At 37.0% G+C, this 20,426-nt stretch overlaps 1 protein-coding gene across 3 annotated transcripts in view; it reads left to right on the top strand.

Moving 5' to 3' along the window:
* EVI5 (ecotropic viral integration site 5) overlaps positions 1-20,426 on the top strand; it is a 206,187-nt gene that overhangs the window by 82,394 nt on the left and 103,367 nt on the right. For all 3 annotated transcript variants that reach the window (XM_024743628.1, XM_024743627.1, XM_024743626.1), the window contains exon 10: positions 13,334-13,394. In XM_024743628.1, coding sequence (XP_024599396.1) covers positions 13,334-13,394 — 61 coding nt within the window. The remainder of the gene's footprint in view (positions 1-13,333; positions 13,395-20,426) is intronic.

Below are 20,426 nucleotides of genomic sequence, written 5' to 3'. Positions count from 1 at the left end.
TGAAGCCTGCATGCCTAGAGCCTGTGCTCTGCAACAAGAGAAGCCAACACAATGGAAAGCCCATGCACTGCCATGAAGAGTAGCCCCTGCTCGCCGCAGCTAGAGAAAGCCCATGTGCAGCAAAGAAGACCCAGTGCAGCCAAAAATAAATCAATAAATGAATAAATAAATTTATTAGAAAAAAACTTTATTGCTAAAAATTGCTAATCATCATTTGAGCCTTCATCAAGTTGTAATCTTTTTTACAATAGTAACATCAAAGATCACTGATTATAGATCACCGTAACAAATATGCTTCTGTTTTCTTTCCCTTCCTTTTTTTTTCTTTTGTTGGTACTTCCCTTCCTTTTCTGTTGCAGTATCTACTTCTTACTGCATTGACTACTTCTTAGTGGTTAGTTGTTTATGCATATTCTGGAGAATAATACTTCATCAGTATTAAAAGATGAGTGTCATCCATTTCTACTAAGTATCACTCTCAGAATGTATGAACTTAGACTTGGACCTGGCTCTGAAGAAGGTTCAAATTTCCTGTGGGTAGGATGGTGGCAGAACAGAATTAAATAGCCTATTACAGTCTGGTAGATGTCAATATAATATGTTATTAATATAACATGTAAGAGATGCCTAAACTATGTGTCTTTAAACTGCATACACAGTCTAGTCTGTTGGGGCCCAGGAAAATGTTCAGAGCATGGTAACTAGATTTTCATTCTTTCCTAACTTTTATCTGCCCTGATAATATTCCTATGGTAGAGGTACTTTTACTGAGTTCAAGCTTGTAGTACTCGCCACATGACAGGCCAATAAATCGAGAGACATGGTGTTGGGGCAAGGAATAGTGACTTTATTTGCAAAGCCGGAAGACCAGGAAGATGGTGGACTGGTGTCCCAGTGAACCATTTTCCCCGAGTTAGGATTTAGGTCTCTTTAATACTAAAAGGGGAGAGTGTGTAGCTGGTTGTTGCAGACTTCTTGGTGCCAGAATCCTTTGTTCTTCCAGCTGTCCACCTGAGTCTAGCTGCAATGTTCCTATCAACCCTCAACAAAACAAATGTTGTTCTCTGTTCTGCAACTCTTTATCTCTGTATGAATGGAAAAGTGTTATACTGATACTTTTAAAGATCAAGGCTGGGAGGCAGAGCCTTGAGAATGGGCTCTCATGTATATTTTAGGCTATAGGCAACATCCTTTTACAAAGGTGCAGAGCCAGCATAACTAAAAACAGGCAACAGAGCTCAAAGGTTAGAGCTAAAGGAATAGATCCAATATGGAGTCAGGTTTGTTCTTCTTTGTTACAGTATCTTTGTTCTCCTTTCTAGCTCCCCTTTTACAATCTGCCTTCTACCACTTTATAAAAGTAAGGCAAACCTGTCACTCCATTTCTTACTGTGGTACATTACTTTGGGATATAAAAATCTCTGGGGTATCAAACAAAAGGGACAATTTCAGAATGCCTTGCTACAGAAGGAGTGTGCCCTTAGAGAACAAAGCAAGAAAAATCAAATGGAGCAGCTTCTTATTTCATCCAGCTGACAAATGCTTGGCAAGGCTGCCTTATCTTGCTTATAGTTAGAATTGAAAAATAGAATGGTGGTTATGGGGTTATGTATTCATATATACTTATTTGAGTTGAAAAAGAACATGAACTTTAGTGATAGAGAAAGTAAATATAATTTGACTCATTGGTTTAGTAACAGTGACTGCCTTTGCTGCTTAGGTTATAGGGTAGCCATCCATAAATCAAATAAGTCTCATTTAAAGCTTTAGTGAAAAAATTTAAGCATATATAAATAACATCCTTTGCAACTATATGCACTTAGATAACAAAAATATTTTAGACTTCTTTAAAGTATATAAGGGGCAACATTCTTTTATCAGGTACATGAGAAAAAAAAGTTGAAGACCACTGACATGGCTGGATAGGAGGATGGCAGAAGATGAAGATTCAGGTTGTTTTTTTTTAACAGAAGATGTTGGGGGTAGGTGTTTATTAATTAATTTATTTTTGCTGTGTTGGGTCTTCGTTTCTGTGCGAGGGCTTTCTCTAGTTGTGGCAAGGGGGGGGCCACTCTTCATTGCGGTGCGCGGGGGCCTCTCACTATCGCGGCCTTGCTTGTTGCGGAGCACAGGCTCCAGACGCACAGGCTCAGTAGTTGTGGCTCATGGGCCCAGTTGCTCCGCGGCATGTGGGATCCTCCCAGACCAGGGCTCGAACCCGTGTCCCCTGCATTAGCAGGCAGATTCTCAACCACTGCACCACCAGGGAAGCCCTCAGGTTGTTTTCTGAAGGAGAGGGCACCAGAGTATAGTTTTAAAAAACTTATGTTTCCAGTTGCTGGGGTTAAATGATGACTACAGAGAGGGAGTTCCTCCTTTGTGGAACTTACAGAAGTGCAGAAGACTGACTTTGAGATATAAAAACCTCTGGAGTTCCAAACGAAAGGTACAATTTTAGAATGACTTGCCCCAGAAGGAGGGTGCCCTGAGAGAGCAAAGCAAGAAAAATCAAATGGAGCAGCTTCTGAACAAATATACAGTATCATGTCCATCAGTGTCAGTGCCATGAAGGAAAAGTAAAGGAGGATGAAGGACATGGAAGTGATGGGGTGCTTTTCTTAGATAAAGAACTCAGGATAGGGCACACAGACTGATAAAGCACCATTTGAACAGACAGCTGAAGGAAGTGAGAGAGGGAGCCATGTGATTATCTGAGCAAATCTATTTCATGCTGAGAGAGCAGTAAATGTAATGAAATAAGAATGATTGATATATTTAAGAACAGTAAAAAGCCAGTGTGACTGTACTGTAGGCAAATGGGAGTGTAATAGGCAGTGAAGTTTGAAACATGGTGGGAACCTAGGGGTATTTAAAGCTGTGCTGTCCTGTATGGTAGCCACTACCTGTATGTGGCTATTTAAATAGAATTAAAGATTCATTAAATCAGTTGTATTAGCCATGTTTCAACTGCTCACTAATCACTCACATGTGGTTTAGAGGTTTCTTTAAGATATGAATGTTGCAAGCAAGCAGTCTTAGCCTTTGGCTTCTTTTGTTGTAATTTTTATTTTGGTATACTTTTAAACTTTTCAAAAAAGTTACAAATATACTACAAGGAACTCCCTTATGCCACTTATCCAAATTCACCAATTGTTTACATTTTGCCCCATTTGTTTTATTTTCCTCCCCCCCCCACATGCATATATATAAATAAAATAATATGTGTGTGTGTGTAAGTAAAATCCATACCCATTATTTTTGGGAGGACACATTTTAGAGTAAGTTGAGATATTGTGCCCTTTTTCCTTAAATACTTGAATATGTACTTCCTAAGAACAGAGGTTTTTTTTTTTCTTTAAACCGAAGTCAGCAGTTAATCAAAATCAGGAAATTATAAATACAATAGTATTCTAATCCATAAAAGAAGTTCAAATTTTATCATTTGTCCCAATAATATTCCTTACAACAGTCTCCTCCTCCCATCCCCAACTTCTACCCACTCCTCACCCTTAATCCCTTACCCCCCTGGGTCCTGTATCCACTCCAGACTCTCCAGGATCATGTATTGCAATTTGTTTATTTATTTATTTAAAGATTTAATTTTATTTATTTTTGGCTGTGTTGGGTCTTCATTGCTGCATGCGGGCTTTCTCTAGTTGCAGCAAGTGGGGGCTACTCTTCGTTGTGGTGCGCAGACTTCTTGCGGTGGCTTCTCGTGTTGTGGAGCATGGGCTCTAGGCGTGCTGGCTTCAGCAGTTGCAGCACGCTGGCTCAGTAGTTGTGGTGCACGGGCTTAGTTGCTCCACGGCATGTGGGATCTTCCCAGACCAGGGCTCGAACCCATGTCCCCTGCATTGGCAGGTGGATTCTTAACCACTGCGCCACCAGGAAAGTACTGTGTATTGCATTAGGTCTTCCATGTTTGTATTGTAAATAGTGTCATTTCAGTCTCCTTTAATCTGAAATGCTCTCTCAATGCTTTGTGTTTCTCGACCTTGATATATTTGAAGAGTACAGGCTAGTTATTTTGTAGAAGATCCCACAAGTTTGGTTTATCTGACATTTCCTCATTATTAGATTCAGGTTGCGCATTTTTGGCAGGTATACCAATAATATTGTATCTTCTCATCAGTCTTGGCTTGTCTCAATATTGATGATGTTACCTTTTTTAAAAAACATTTATTTATTTTTAAATTTTTATTGAAATATAGTTGATTTACAATGTTGTGTTAGTTTCAGGTGTACAGCAAAGTGATTCAGATATATATATATAGATATAGATATAGATATAGATATATACACGCACACACACATATATATGTGTATATATATTCTTTTTTTACATTCTCTTCCATTATAGGTTATTACAAGATATTGAGTATAGTTCCCTGTGCTATACAGTAGGTCCATGTTGGTTATCTATTTTATGTATAGTAATGTGTATATTTTAATCCCAAACTCCTAATTTATCCTCCCCGCTTTGGTAACCATAAGTTTGTTTTCTATGTCTGTGAGTCTATTTCTGTTTTATAAATAAGTTCATTTGTATCATTTTTTTATATTGCACATATAAGCAATATCATATGCTGTTTGTCTTTCTCTGGCTTACTTCAATTCACTTAGTATGATAATCTTTAGGTCCATCCATGTTGCTGCAAATGGCATTATTCCATTCTTTTTTAAGGCTGAGTAATAGGCCATAGTGTGTATATACTACATCTTCTTTATCCATTTAGCTGTTAATGGACACTTAGGTTTCTTCCATGTCTTGTATTGTAAATAGTGCTGCTATGAACATTGGGGTGCATGTATCTTTTCAGCTTATGTTTTTCTCCAGATATATGCCCAGGAGTGGGATTGCAGGATCATATGGTAGCTCTACTTTTACTTTTTTAAGGAAGATGATGTTAGCTTTGATCACTTGGTTAATAAGGTGATGTCTGCCAGATTTCACTACTATAAAGTTATTATTTTGTCTTTTATGAGTAAGTACTTTGTGTCAAGGTACTTTGAGGTTATATAATATCCTGTTCCTTACCAAACTTTCCCTCCCCATATTTGGCTCTGTTTATGATTGTCTCACTCCCTCATTCCTTCCTTATTAATTGGCATTCTAGCATAAGTAAGAGGTTTCCCTTCTTTCTCTTTTTATCTCTTTGCTTGCTTGCTTGCTTATTTATTTATATCTGTGTGAATCCACTGAGTTGTCTTATTTTTTTTTTTTTAATTAAGAACTACTAGGTGGTTTTCAGACTGGTTTTTGAGAAGCCCTGATTTTTTAAAATTAATTAATTTATTTGTTTTTATTTTTTGGCTGTGTTGGGTCTTTGTTGCTGCGCATGGGCTTTCTCTAGTTGAGGGAAATGGGGGCTACTCTTCGTTGTGGTGCGCAGGCTTCTCATTGTGGTGGCTTCTCTTGTTGTGGAGCATGGGCTCTAGGTGCACGGGCTTCAGTAGTTGTCGCACGTTGGCTCAGTAGTTGTGGCTCACGGGCTCTAGAGCGCGGGCTCAGTAGTTGTGGCGCATGGGCTTAGTTGCTCCACAGCATGTGGGATCTTCCCGGACCAGGGCTCGAACCCGTGTCCCCTGCATTGACAGGCCGATTCTTAACCACTGTGCCACCAGGCAAGTCCCCCAAAAATACCACTCTGGTAATAGTGTTTAGAAAAGATTGAGTTAAGAAACTGGCAAGTAGCAAGAACAATTAAAAGATTCCTCTAGTAATTTAGATAAGCCATAACAAAGGCCTAAAAATACTACCAGTGAAGGGAGAGGGAGGTAGCTTTGCAGCTACTTGGAAGTAGGTTTGCAGAAACCTGATCATACCTCAGCCAGGTGATCAAGGTCAACATCAACAGTGGTATCCTGTTGATAGTTTATACCTTTGATGAAAATGGGACTTACCTCTATGGTCTTCCTCCCCCAAAACCCATATTACCAATATAATCATGAGCAAAGCATGAGACAGATCCCAGTTGAGGGACATTCTACAGAACACCTGATGACCAGTACTCCTCAAACTGTCAGGGTCATCAAAAACTTGGAAAGTCTGAGAGACTGTCCTAACCATGGGACTTTAAGAAGACGTGACAGCTAAATGTAGTGTGGTATCCTGGATGGGATCCTAGAGTAGAAAAAGGACATGAGCCAAAAACTTCAGAAACCTGAATAAAGTATGGACTTTAGTTGTTAATAATATATTAATATTGGTTCATTAATTGTCATAAATGTACTATACTAATGTAAGGTTTAAACCTAGGAGAAACTGGGGATGGGGTTTATAGAAATTCTATACTCTTCTAATTATTTTGTAAATCTAAAACAGTTCTAAAAAATAAAGTTTGTTTAAAAAAATTATCAATGCAGATGAAAAAGTAATATTGAATTTTAGAGCAGTGTTAAGGTGGTTGAATTGAACATGCTTGGTGACTGAATTGGGAATCAAGGATTAAATGATAACTCGTAGTGTTTTGTTTTAGGTTTGTGAATGAGTAATGATGACATTTATCACAATACATTACAAAATATCTGCTTCACAGTAGTCATTTGTGAAGGCTATAAAGTTATTTCAACAGTGCAGCCATTGCTCAAAATGTTTCACACTTTTTTAGAATCAAAAATTTTTTGGATATCCTGTATTCTTTTAGACATACCAAAGTAAGAGACATAGCAGTGTAGCAGTTAAGGGTGTGACCTTAGGCAAGTTTCTCCTTCTTTCTAAGCCTCAAAATTGGCATATTACATAGGCACTGTGGACAGAAGATTGTGAAAAGATGGCAGAGGAGGAAGCACCAGGAATCTGTCTGTCACCTAGACAGTAGTTGCACTGGCAGAATCTGTCTGATGTTAACTGTTTTGGAACTCTGAAGTCTATTGAAGACTTGTAACTTCTAGGGGTAGGCATGGTAAATTGCAGTTAATTTGATCAGTTCAGCTCTTAGCACATTACCCATTCTCTACCCCTTAGCCACTGACAGGCAGCTGTGCTTGTATTCCTGGAACAGCCTGCATGCAGCTTATGGGAGTCAGGGTGGGCAAGAAAGACCATGTCCTCCACATATTGGGGATCTGTGCTCTGATTCCTGATCACTGTTTTTGATCGGACAGGTGCAAAGAAGTTGTTGTTGCACATCTCCCCGTTGATGTCGCACCTCTCTCCACTGTTGTTGCACCTCTTCATCTGGCTGAAGAGACTGCCAAGAGATTTAAAGGGCTCGTGCCCTTTTCTCCCCTTCAATTTTTTCTTTTTCCGCTTTTGGGAGCCAGACACAAAAGACTAGAACGTTCAAAAGCAACTGCGTATATGGAGAAAATTAAAATGTGACTGTGTATGCCCAAGGGAGAGGCTCAGAAAAGACCTGTGGATACCGTAAGTTTACAGCTCAGGTTGGTCATCAACACAGAGACAGCCTATAACAATCAAAAAGACAAAAACAAAAAACCCCCCAGCAAATCCTGGGGAGGGGGAGAATCTGATTTTCAGAGTTACCACATTACTAGATTCAAATGTCTAGTTTTCAACAACAAAAAAATCAAGGCATGTGAAGAAACAGGAAAATATGACCCATTCAAAGGAAAAAAATAAACTGTATCTGAAGGAAACTTCTTTGCATATTTGGTAGATAGAAACTTTAAAAGATGCTCAAAGAAATAAAGGAAGCTGTGGGAAAAGTAAAGAAGATGTATGAACAAAATGGAAATATCAGTAAAGGGATAGAAAATCTAAAAAGAAACCAAAAAGAAATTCTGGATCTGAAAAGTACAATAACTGAAATGAAAAGTTCACTAGAGTGATTGAAAGGCAGATTTGAGCAGGTAGAAGAATAAGTGAACCTGAAGATAGGATACTGGAAATAACTGAGTTCGAGGAATAGCAACAACAAAAAAGACCTAAGAAAAGTGAACAGAGCCTAAGGGATCTGTGGGATACCATCAAGTGGACCAACATACATATTGTGGGAATCTGAGAAGGTGGGGTGGCAGGATAGAATGTTTGGAGAAATAATGGCTGAAAACTTAACACATTTGTTGAAAGACATGAATATAAACATTTAAGAAGCTCATTAACTCCAAGTAAAGTGATGTAAGAAAGACCCCACACCAAGACACATTATAATCAGACTTGCAAAAGGCAAAGAGAGAGCAAATCTTGAAGGCAGCAAAAGAGAAGCCAATCATTATGTACAAGGGGTTCTCAATAAGATTATAAACATACTTCTCATCAGACACTTTGGAGGCCAGAAGACAAGTGGGCCTTTATATCCAAAGTGCTAAAAGGAAAAACAGTCAGGAATCCTGTATCTGGCAAAACTGTCTTTCAAAAGTGAGGGGAAAATTGAGACATTCCCAGGTAAATGAAGGCTAAGCTCATTTATCACTAGATCTGCCCTTCAGGAAATACTCATTCCTGCAGGGTGAAATGAAAGGACACTCACGAAACAGTAACTCAAAGTCATCTCACAAAATGAACTTCTTAATTAAGGCAAACACATGGGCAATTATGAAAGCTATTATTATCATAACAGTGGATTGTAACTCCACTTTTTGTTTTCTACATGATTTAATAAATTAATACATTTTTTAAAAAGCAATTATTAGTCTAAAAGTTACTAATATTGTAATTTTTGTTTATAGCTCCAAATCTTGTTTTCTGCATTATTTAGGAGACTAATAGATTTAAAAGAATCATTAGTTTGTGTTTTGGGGCACACAATGTATAAATACATGTTTCTGTGACCAGTAACCAAAAGGGGTGGGAAAGAAGCTATAAAAGAGCAGAGTTCTTGTATATTATTGAAGTTAAGCTGCTATAAATTCAAATTAGAGTATTATAACTTTAGAATGTTAATATAATCTCCATGGAACCACAAAGAAAATAACAATGGAATATACAAAATAGGAAATTAGAAAGGAATTTAAGCATTTCACTACAAAAAAACCAACTAAACACTAAAGACAACAATAATGCAGGAAATGAGGGACAAAAAAAGCTACAAGGCATATAGCAAACAAATAGCAAAATTACAGTAAGTCCTTCCTTATCAGTACTTACTTTAAAAGTGAATGAATTAATGGGCTTCCCTGGTGGCGCAGTGGTTGAGAGTCCGCCTGCTGATGCAGTCCCGAAAAAAAAAAAAAAAAAAAGTAAATGAATTAAACTCTCCAAAAGACATAGATTGGCAGAATGGGGAAAACCACATGATCCAACTACATGTTATCTACAGGTGACTCATTTTAGATCCAAAGATGCAAATAGATTGAAAGCGAAAGGTTGGGAAAAGATATTCCATGCAAATAGTAAACAAAAGAGAGCAGAGGTAGCTATAGTAATATCAGACAAAACAGACTTTAAATTTTAAAAGTTTCCAAGAGACAAAGGCAGGTAATATATATTAATGAAAGGTTCAATATAGCAATAGGTGTTACAATTATAAATATTTATACACCAATGACAGACTATCAAAATATATGAAGCAAAAATGGACAGATGAAGTGAGAAATGGACAGTTCTACAGTAGTAGTTGGAGACTTCAGTATCCCACTCTCAGTAATGGATAGAACAACCAGAGAATATAAGTAAGGAAATAGAGGACTCAACACAATAAACCAACTATATCTAATAGAGATACACAGAACACTTTACCCAATAACAACAACACTATTAAGTCTCAGTTGATTTTAAGAGATGTACAAAATATCTTCTCCAGCTATAACAAGTTGAAGTCAGATATCAATAACAGAAGTAAAACCGGAAACAGCAATTTTTTGGAAATTAAACAACACACTCTTAAACAACCAGTGGATCAGTGAAAAGGTTTTATTTTTCAGTAGCATCAAAATAAATACTTAGGAATTAACTTAACCAAGGAGGCAAAAGACTTGTACAATGAAAACATCAAAACATTACTGCAAGAAATTAAATATATAAACAAATGGAAACACATCCCATATTCAAGGATTGGAAGACTTAATTTTAAGATGTCAGTACTACCCAAAATGATCTACAGATTCAGTGCAGTCCTTATCAAAATACTGATGACATTTTTTTTTGCAGATAGAAAACCCCATTCTAAAATTCATATGGAACCTTAAAGGACCCCAGATAGCCAAAATAATCTTGAACAAGAACAACAAATCTGGAGGACTCACACATCCTGATTTCTAAACTTACTGCAAAGCTACAGTAATCAAAACAGGTTGGCACTGGAATAAAGACAGAAATAAGCCCTTACATACATGATCAAATGATTTTTGTCAAGGATGCTGAGACCATTCAACATGGAAAGGACTGTCTTTCAACAAATGGTGCAGAGAAAACCGCATATCCACATGCGAAAATATGAAGTTGGACCCTCACCTAATACCATATGCAAAATTTAAGTCAAAATGGATCAAAAATCTAAGGACTAAAACTAAAACTCTTAGATGAAAACATAGGGCAAAAGCTTCATGACATTGGATTTGGCAATGATATCTTGCATATGACACCAACGGCACAGACAACAAAAGAAAAAATAGACAAACTAAAGTTCATGAAAAATTTTAAATTTGGTTATTAAGAGATAAAAACTTTCAGTTACAAAATGAGTCCTCAGTGTGAAGTGTACAGTGTGGAGAGTATGGTCAGTAGTTATGTAATAGCTTTGTTAGGTGATCCTTTTGAAATGTATAGAAATGTCAAATCACTATGTTGTGTACCAGGAACTAACATAGTGTTGTAGGTCAGTTATATTTCAGAAACAAATAAGCTCATAGAAAAAGAGATCAGATTTGTTGTTACTAGAGGTGGGGGCCAACAGAGGGGGAAATGATAAAGGCAGTCAAAAGGCACAAACTTCCAGTTTTTAGATAAGTAAGTACTGGGGATGTAATGTATAACATGATAAAGATAGGTAACATTGCTGTACATTATATATGAAAGTTGTTAAGAGAGTAAATTCTGAGTTCTCATCACAAGGAAAAAAAATTTTTTTTTTCTATTTTAAGCCCTAGAGCGGAACAACTTTAATTTAAAAATGTAACAGGTTGGGGCTTCCCTGGTGGCGCAGTGGTTAAGAATCCGCCTGCCAATGTAGTGGACAAGGGTTCAAGCCCTGGTCCGGGAAGTTCCCACATGTCACAGAGCAACAAAGCCCATGTGACACAACTACTGACCCTGCACTCTAGAGCCCGCGAGCCACAACTACGGAAGCCCGCGTGCCTAGAGCCCGTGCTCCGCAACAAGAAAAGCCAACACAATGAGAAGCCTGTGCACTGCAACGAAGAGTAGCCCCCGCTTGCCGCAACTAGAGAAAGCATGCAGGCAGCAAGGAAGACCCAATGCAGCCAAAAATAAATAAAGTAAATAAATAATTGATTTTTAAAATCTATATGCGGTAATGGATGTTCACTAAACTTATTGTGGTAATAATTCATGATGTATATAAGTCAAATTATTATGCTGTACACCTTAAACTTATACGACGCTGTATGTCAGTTATATCTCAATAAAACTGGGAGAAAACATAAAAATAAAAAATTCAGAAAAGTTCTATCCATTAGAGGCTCATAAAATTTAAAAATAAAGTATTACTGTACTTTGAGAAAATTTTTGTGTATTCTAAGACATTCAACAGAAAAAGGCAACACACAGAATGGGAGAAAATGTTTGCAAATCACATATCTGATAAAAGATTAATATCTAGAATATATAGAGAACTCTTAAAACTCAACAGCCAAAACCAAAACAGCTGGATTAAAAAATGGACAATGGATTTGAATAGACGTTTCTCCAAAGAAGAGATATAAATGGTCAGTTAGCACATAAAGAGATGCTCAATGTATGGTATAATATGGGTGAACTATGGGGACATTATGCTAAGTGAAATAAGCCAGTCACAATAGGACAAATACTGTATGATTCCACTTATATGAGATACTTAGTGTTGTCAGACTCACACAGACAGAATGTAAAATGGTTGTAGCCAGGGCCTGGTGAGAGGGGGAAATGGGGTGTTATTGTTTCATAGGTACAGAGTTTCAGTTTTATAAGATGAAAAAAGCTGTGGACATGATGGTGGTGATGGCTGCACAACATTATAAATGTATTTAATACCACTGAATTGTACATTTAAAAATAGTTAAGATGGTAAAGTTTGTTATGTGTATTTTACCACAATAAAAAAAATGTTCTGTGAGATAAATGAAATTATACATAGTACATAATAGATTCTTGTCCTTTGAGGGAGAACTTGATTTTTAAAAGAAGCTATAAGTTTTGTGGGACCTGGTTATTATTTGGAGGGTTTAACTTGTTATTAACATTTTTGATTGAGAGTAAGGTATAAAAATAATTTGGTAGGATTAATTTTTGGATGGCTGATAATTTTTTAAGATAATTTTGTGTTTATAGTAGAGTTGCAAAAATAGTACCTTGCATTTGTTTGTCATTTCTTACTCTCCTACAGTCCATGACAGTTCTTCAGTCTTTTCTTGTTTTTTCTGACCTTGGCACTTCTGATGCGAGCTGGTCAAATATTTTTTAGAATGTCCTTCAATTGGGGTTTGATGATTTCTCTTGATTAGATTGAGGATATGCATTATTGGGAAGGATACCACAGAGGTGAGGTGCCGCCTTTTTCAGTACTTTTTAACAGGGGGTGTGTCATGTCAGTATGCATTACCGGTGATGTTAACCTTCATCATTTGGCTCAGATGCTGTCTGCTAAGATCCTGTACTATAAATTTACTATTTTTTCCTTTGTAATTAGTAAATATTTGGGGAGAGATACTTTGAGACTGTGCTTAAACTTTTACCCACTAATTTTAGCATTCATTCATTTTTCTTGCCTATTGGCAGTTATTTATTGTGGAGTTCTAATGGTGATTTTTATATTTGCCTCATTCTTTCTACATTTATTAACTGGAATTTTTTGTTAGGAAGAGTTGTTCCTTTTCTCCCCTTACAAATTTCTAGTCAAGTTTAGTTAAGATCCATTTGAACTTTATCAGTGTATTTTAATTTGAGAGGGAAGGGTTTGTGCTTCTTCTGTAAGTTAAGGGCTGAATAGAATCTCTAAACTCAGTTCTCTAGTGCTTTATAGCATTTTACTTTCTAAAGTTTACTTTTGTGTGGTTCTTATATTTGTTATTTTTGAAGTAATTTTTTTTTTCGTGGTAGCTTGTATAACTATTGAGATGGTGTTTCTGATTTCAAGTATCTCAAGTCATAAGTTGGGGGAACATATCAAAATTGTATTTTGTCTTAATATATGGTTTTAAATTTTATAATTTCCGTAACTAGTTTGGAATGAAAGCATACCTTTAACTTTTTTTTTTTCTTTTTCTTTCTCAGGCTTGAAAAGGAATATACTACAATAAAAACTAAAGAAATGGAAGAACAAGTTGAAATTAAAGTAAGCATCTTAGGACTTTTAAAAGTACTGAACATAAATTCATTAAAGTCAGTTATTTGGCAGTAGATGTTATGTTGATATATTTATTACCTGTTATAAATTTAACAATGATGTTTGTATTTATTGATTGATAAATTTACCATCCCACTAGATTATAGTTAAAAACAGACATTTCAAAAACTGATCTGAAGTGGTTTTTGTTCTAGTTTGAAAGAAAGCAGCTTCCTTTTTCTGGATTTATTGGTGGGTCATCAGGAGAACATACTTCTTTGGGGAAGATAATTATCATTTCATTTAAGCATGTTTTAAAAAGTTATAGAGAATATAATCTGTAACATGCTGAGACTAACAGCAGTATAGTATAAAGGAGACATAATAGAGTAGATCATTGCATTAGAACTAATTATGGCTGCCTTAAAGATGCAGAAAGCTTTGACTAATTAAATTTTCTCATCGCTAACCAAAGATTATTTTTGAATTACTGTTCAGAGAAACAGGTAGATTTTCAATTTGAAGGACATGTAAATTCCCACGTGTACCTTAAAATTCTTGTTTGTATCCCTGTAGGCCAGAAATTGTTGAGGATCTTTGGCATTGTGTGAGCTGGGTGTTAAGGAAAATTGAATTGGCATTTATGCTGATATTTCAGGATGGGGCTAATGAGTAGAAGCATGAGTTAGTGAAGGAACTCAGTGACTGGCAGATCCAATTCCTTACCTTTTATTTTCCCCCCAGCTGCCTGAAAGAAAAAAAAAAAAGAAAAAAAGAAACAAATTTCTTGAATGACTCCACTTTTGTATATTTGGATGTGTCTGATTTTTTACTTCAACCTGGCAAGACATTTGATGACCATCTTATTTACAATTCTCTACCTGTGTGTTATTTTGCCTTGCTATAAAATAACACTTCATTACTCACACCCCACATGCCTTTTTACTAGGAATGGGTTCTGTTAAATTACTACTCTTTCTTACCATAATCCTGCTCAGAAGCCTCCTGGGAGACAGTCTCTTCCCTCATCAACTCTGTCTCCCTTTTATAGATGTTTTATTTCCGTTTCTATCACCTACTCACTATCTGTTGGAAATAGATACTTATACATTTTCTTCAGAGAGAGAGAGAGGAGGAGAGAAGGAAAAGATCCCTGTGGATGTTTTTCCCTCTTTTTTTTTTGTTCTGTCACCCACCTGCTGCTCTACCATTTGCTTTTCTTTTAGGTTCCATGAGTAAGGGTAATATTAAATCATACCCTCCACTTCAACCTACTGAAAGTAAAAAGTACATCATCCTGATGAGTGGGGAGAGAGTATGGGTTATTGCATACCACGAATATTTGGAACTGCAAATCAAGAATCTGAGGATGGGGAAGCCATCCTATTCATTTCATCATGCTTGTAGTTGCAAAAAATAAAAAAAATAAAAATAACAGTTCTATGAACAATCCTTGCTCTTGAAGAAGTTTTTTTAAATTAAGTCACATGAATGTAGGAATAGCAAAGCCCTTTTCAAAAAGATCTAGCAGACATTAGCCTATATTTGCAGTTTTTTTCAAATTTTGATTTTTTGGGGAAAGTTATAGTTCATATACCTCACAAAATACTTTTGAGTATGTCTTAGGCAAAAACAGATGGCACAAAGTTGTTTATAGAGAAGAATCTGGGGGGGAAAAAGTTTAAAAAGTTAGTGGAGTGCATTGGGTAAATAAATACGCTGATCTCAGAGATAGTTCCTTTTATAAAATCTTGTTTCCACATAGTTCTTTTTTTTACTCTTGTACCATTTTCATTCCTTTCTTCATTCCTCCTGCCCTCTGAAGGGCAAAGCCAAAACAATTTTTGTGTAACTCTACTTTTTTAACTTCATGTTTGCATATGTCTGATTTTTAAGTTGGACCTGGCAATTCATCTCATTCCCAACCAGAAGACCACCTTATTTACAATTAATTAGCCATGTATAATGGAGCCTCTCTCTTCTTTGGGAAATGTCACTTCCTTATTCAATTCCCTTCCCCTCCCCCAAGGGCCCTTTTACAAGGGAATGAATTCTGTTAAACTAGTACTTTCTTGCCTTGGTTCTCCTCAGAAGCCTTCAGGGAGATAATCTTACACTGTTCTTTACGCAAGTAGTATGATCATAATTATGTGATGTTTTGATATAGAAGTAAAAATCAGCCTTTGATGCTGTGACATGTGTTTAAGGTTTGACCTTCGGGTCAGTGACCTTTACGCTAGGAATTATACCTGTCAACTCCCTAATCAAGACGGTGACTTTCAAGTATTTTCCATTCCTTCTCTGAAAGTGTTACAGGAAGATTTTGATAATAACGATTTCATACGGTAGATCTTACATTTTACTGTGCGAAATTTTTTGTTAATAGAAACACCTTTGTCAGTATCTTCTTCCAATCTCTTGATGTTCCACCTGAGGGGGAGGAGGTAAGAAATATTAAGATTCTAGCTTATATTGGGATAAACCACAGATCTTTAAAAAAGGAAGAGCCTTTATCCCCTACTCTATTTAAGATAGACATATGAATTTATGTTTAAATTTATGTTTTGGGGTATAGAGATTTAAGCCCTGTGAAGAGGAGTTAGAAATTCTGACTGGTTTTTAGTCAGAATTTGGATATTTTTTCTTATTTCAAAAATTATGGAATATTCCAGATATGCTGAAAACTAGAGCGTAATATAAAAACATCTGTGTTTTCACTGCCTAACGTAAAAAAACATGACAAGTATAATCTAAGTCATCCAGGAATTATATTGAACAATCAATATAAAGTACTAGTACTGACACATTTATTCAACACTTAATATATGAAGGATAATTTACGTACATTATCTCCTTTTATTCTTCCAGTAACCTTATGAAAGGGTTGTTTATCTTTCTATGAAGAAACTAAGGTTCAGAAAGCTCAAATAATAAGCTAGTGGTCATACTGACAGAAAGTGGTAGAAGTCAAGAGTTTGAACTCTGATTTGGGTTAGTCTTAGACCCATACATGTTCTTTAGTGTATACACACTACCACTTTGCAAGAGAGACTTTAATGTATTGTGATGTAGGAAGGATTTGGATGCCCATTTTTTGTGGCATTACAAACTTTTCATTAAAAAATGAATAGCTACTTAATAAAATCCAATGGGGATATAATAGCTTAATTTATTTAAGAAGTGGTTCATTTAACAGATATTTACAGTGCCTGCTACATGCCCAAACACTGTTCTAGGCACTTGATATGTGTTTATGAAACAGACCAATTCCTGCCCTTGTGGTACTATATACCCTAGTATGGAAATCAGACAATAAGTAAAATGTACAGTGTTTTAGATGGTGATAAGTGTTAAACAGAGGAAAAAAATAGGGACGGGAAAATAAAATGATAGTGTTTGGATTAAAAGTTTAGAGAAGTTGACCAGGTTACCTTTGAATAAAGACCTGAAGGAAGTGAGGGAGATAGATATATAAGGAGAGCAGGGTCTGGTCAGGAGCATGCTGATGAGGAGTAGTGATGGGACAACATGAAGATGAGGGAAGTGAAAGGAGGTAAGGTGTTGCACATTGCAGATAATGTAGGGAGTTGCTGAACATGTGAAGACTTTAACTCTGGTGAGCCACTGGGGTTTTCAGTACAGAAGGACAAGATCTGACTTAAGTTTTCAGTGCATGTTCTGGCTGCTGTGTTGAGAGTATATTGCAGGGGGTAAGAGCAGAAGCAGGGATATTAAGTAGAAAGCTGGTGAAGTAATGCAGGCAAGGGGTGGTGGTGGCTTGGACTGAAGTGTTAAGAAATTATTAGATTCTGAATAGGTTTTAAAGGTATAGCTGATTGTGGAGGTGTCAGAGGGACAGAAATCAAGGACTTTGGCCTGAGCAGTTAGAAGAATGCAGTTCCCAGTACCTGCAATGGGAAAGTCTACAGGAGGAATACCAAGAGCCCCAGTTTTGGTTATATTAAGTATGAGATGCCCAGGAGCTGTTAAAGTAGCTCCTCGAAATACAGTAAGTCCCCTGTGTATGAACGAGTTCTGTTCAGAGAGTGCATTTGTAAGTTCAGTTTGTTTGTAAAGTCCAACAGAGTTAGCCTAGGTACCCAGCTAACACAGCTATATAGTACTGTACTGTAATAGGTTTATAATGCTTTTCACACAAATGATACATAAAGAAACAAGCAAAAAAATAAACATTTTTAATCTTATAGTACAGTACCCTGAAAAGTCCAGTAGTACAGTACCACAGCTGGCATACAGGGGCTGGCTTTGAGTGAACAGGCAAGAAGAATTACTGACTGGAGGAGGGAGAGGAGGTGGAAGATGGTAGAGCTGAAGGATTGTCAGCAATAAGAGACGGAGGGCAAACTGCAGTTTTAAGAACACACGTTCAAATCTTTGAAAGTTCACAACTTGAAGGTTCGTATGTAGGGGACTTATTTAAAGTTGGAGTTAAGAGAGGACAAGCTGGAAATAAAAATTTGACAGTTATTGACATGATCATATTAAAAGCCATGAGAGTAGATAAGATTACCTGGGGAATGCATGTAGATAAAACAGAAGAGTACAAGAATTAAGCCCGAGAGTAAGCCAACATTTAAAAGTTAGGAAGACCAAGAGCCAATCAGCAAAGTAGAACACCAGGGAAATACAATGTCCTAGAAGCCAAGAGAAAAGAGTGTTTCAGAAAGAGAGCCATTTACTGTGTCAAATGCTAAAGAAAGGGGATTTCCCTGGTGGCACAGTGGTTAAGAATCCGCCTGCCAATGCGGGGGCCACGGGTTCGAGCCCTGGTCTGGGAAGATCCCATATGCCATGGAGCAGCTAAGCCCGTGCACCACAACTACTGAGCCTGCTCTCTAGAGCCAGTGAGCCACAACTACTGAAACCTGCGTGCCCCAACTACTGAAGCCCACGCACCTAGAGCCCATGCTCCACAACAAGACAAGCCACCGCAATGAGAAGCCTGTGCACCGCAACGAAGAGTATCCCCAGCTCAAAAAAAGAATCAATACCAAAACAACCACACTGCTCAGGACTTTGGCCTGAGCAGTTAGAAGAATGCAGTTCCCAGTACCTGCAATGGGAAACCGCACACTGCAACTAGAGAGAGCCCGCGTGCAGCAACGAAGACCCAATGCAGCCAAAAATAAATAAATAAATATATTTTTAAAAAAGAACAAGAGAGAATGTAAAATATATGGGCAAAACTGTAGGTAAGATGTTGGTTGTGGGATGTTGTGAAGTTCTGTTGTGATTGCTTCAATTTTTTCACTGAAATCAGAAACAAGATTATCATCTGAGAGTGACAGTAGGGTGGAGGGTTGCTGGTTTGAAGACAGAGGAGAAAGTATGAAATAGTGATCTAAGAAGGTGGGAGAAGGAATGGACTAAGGAAACACATTACTCTAGGATGCATTAAGAGTCCAACTGAATTTAGTGATTGTTAATTGAAATAAACTTTACCGTTTTATTTTTCTTTGGTCATATTTACTGGCTGAGGTGCAGACTCAAGAGTTGTCAGTGTGTTGACCCAGACTAGTGGTTTCCCAGGCAAGTATGCTCACTACTAAAGAAGAGAAGGGAAAGGGGGATAAAAGCAAGGGAAAGTCTGCAATGATTGGAAATTAAACTTTGTTTGGGAAGAGAGGATATCAGGCAGTGAGGGACAGTGAAAAGTTGGTAGGATCCATGGATTTTCCCAACAAGAAGGAGGATTATTGAGTTTGGGTTTCTTCATGAAATGAGTAAGCTGGAAAGAATAGAGTGGTTTGTTTGAAACAGATTCCCCTATTTTGGCATATTTAGGTGGTTTTTCGTTTTTCATCATTAAAAAATAATGCTTATGTTAACATCTTTGTATATAAAGTTTTGTGGTACCTTCTATTTCTGTAGTCAGTTGTAAAAAGTAGAATTACTGAATTATAGGATATTAGTATTTTTACGACATTCAATATGCACTAAGTAAATTTCCTAAAGAATATTTCCAGGATATGTTCTTGGCAGCGTTTCCATTTCACTAATACCTTGCGTACATTAGATATTTCATTCTTGTTCTCACCCTTAGTCTCATTTTCTTTTCTAATTTGGTAGGTCAAAAAAGTCTCTCTTTTTAAGTGTATGTATCTGTTGCTCTTTCTCTTTGTGGTTTTCACTTTAAAGTTTAGAAAACACCTTTTTAATTAATTCTAGGAGATGTGATTAAAAGTAAGGATACTCAAAAATTAATGCGAGGGGGCTTCCCTGGTGGCTTAGTGGTTGAGAGTCCACCTGCCAATGCAGGGAACACGGGTTCGTGCCCCGGTCTGGGGGGATCCCACATGCCGCAGAGCGGCTGGGCCCGTGAGCTACGGCCGCTGAGCCTACACGTCCGGAGCTAAAAAAAAAAAAAAAATTAGAAATCAGTCAAGTGATAGATTTTAGTCATTAACTTTCCTATATAGCAGCAATAAACATTTCAAAAGTATCTTGGAAAAAAGAAATTCAATTTGAAATAAAGATAAAAGCATATTTGGGACTTACCTGGTGACACAGTGGTTAAGAATCTGCCTGCCAGTGCAGGGGACATGGGTTCAAGCCCTGGTCCAGGAAAATCCCACATGCCACAGAGCAACGAAGCCCATGCACCACAACTACTGAGCCTGCGTTCTAGAGCCTGCGAGCCACAACTACTGAGCCTGTGTGCCTAGACCCCCTGCTCCACAACAAGAGAAGCCACCCCAATGAGAAGCCCGTGCACCGCAGTGAAGAGTAGCCCCTACTCACCACAACTAGAGAGAAAAGCCCTCGCGCAGCAATGAAGACCCAATTCAGCCAAAATTTAATTAGTTAATTAAACTAATTTTTTAAAAAAGCATATTTAAGAATAGCCTAAATGAAAAATAACGTAAAACCTAACGAAAACCAAAAAAACTGCAAAGGGTGCTTTTAAAGGATGAGTAAAGGGGAGAGACAAAAACAACTACGTGTTGTATAAAAACAATCTAAAGAATAATTATTTTAAAAAATAGACAAAAGTAATAAAATTATATTCATGCCCTAACT

Source organism: Neophocaena asiaeorientalis, unplaced genomic scaffold, assembly GCF_003031525.2.
Source record: "Neophocaena asiaeorientalis asiaeorientalis breed wild unplaced genomic scaffold, Neophocaena_asiaeorientalis_V1.1 scaffold317, whole genome shotgun sequence".
NCBI classification, from domain to species: Eukaryota; Metazoa; Chordata; class Mammalia; order Artiodactyla; family Phocoenidae; genus Neophocaena; species Neophocaena asiaeorientalis.
Note: the sequence above shows the minus strand (reverse complement) of the source record. Positions and strands in the feature narration are given on the sequence as shown.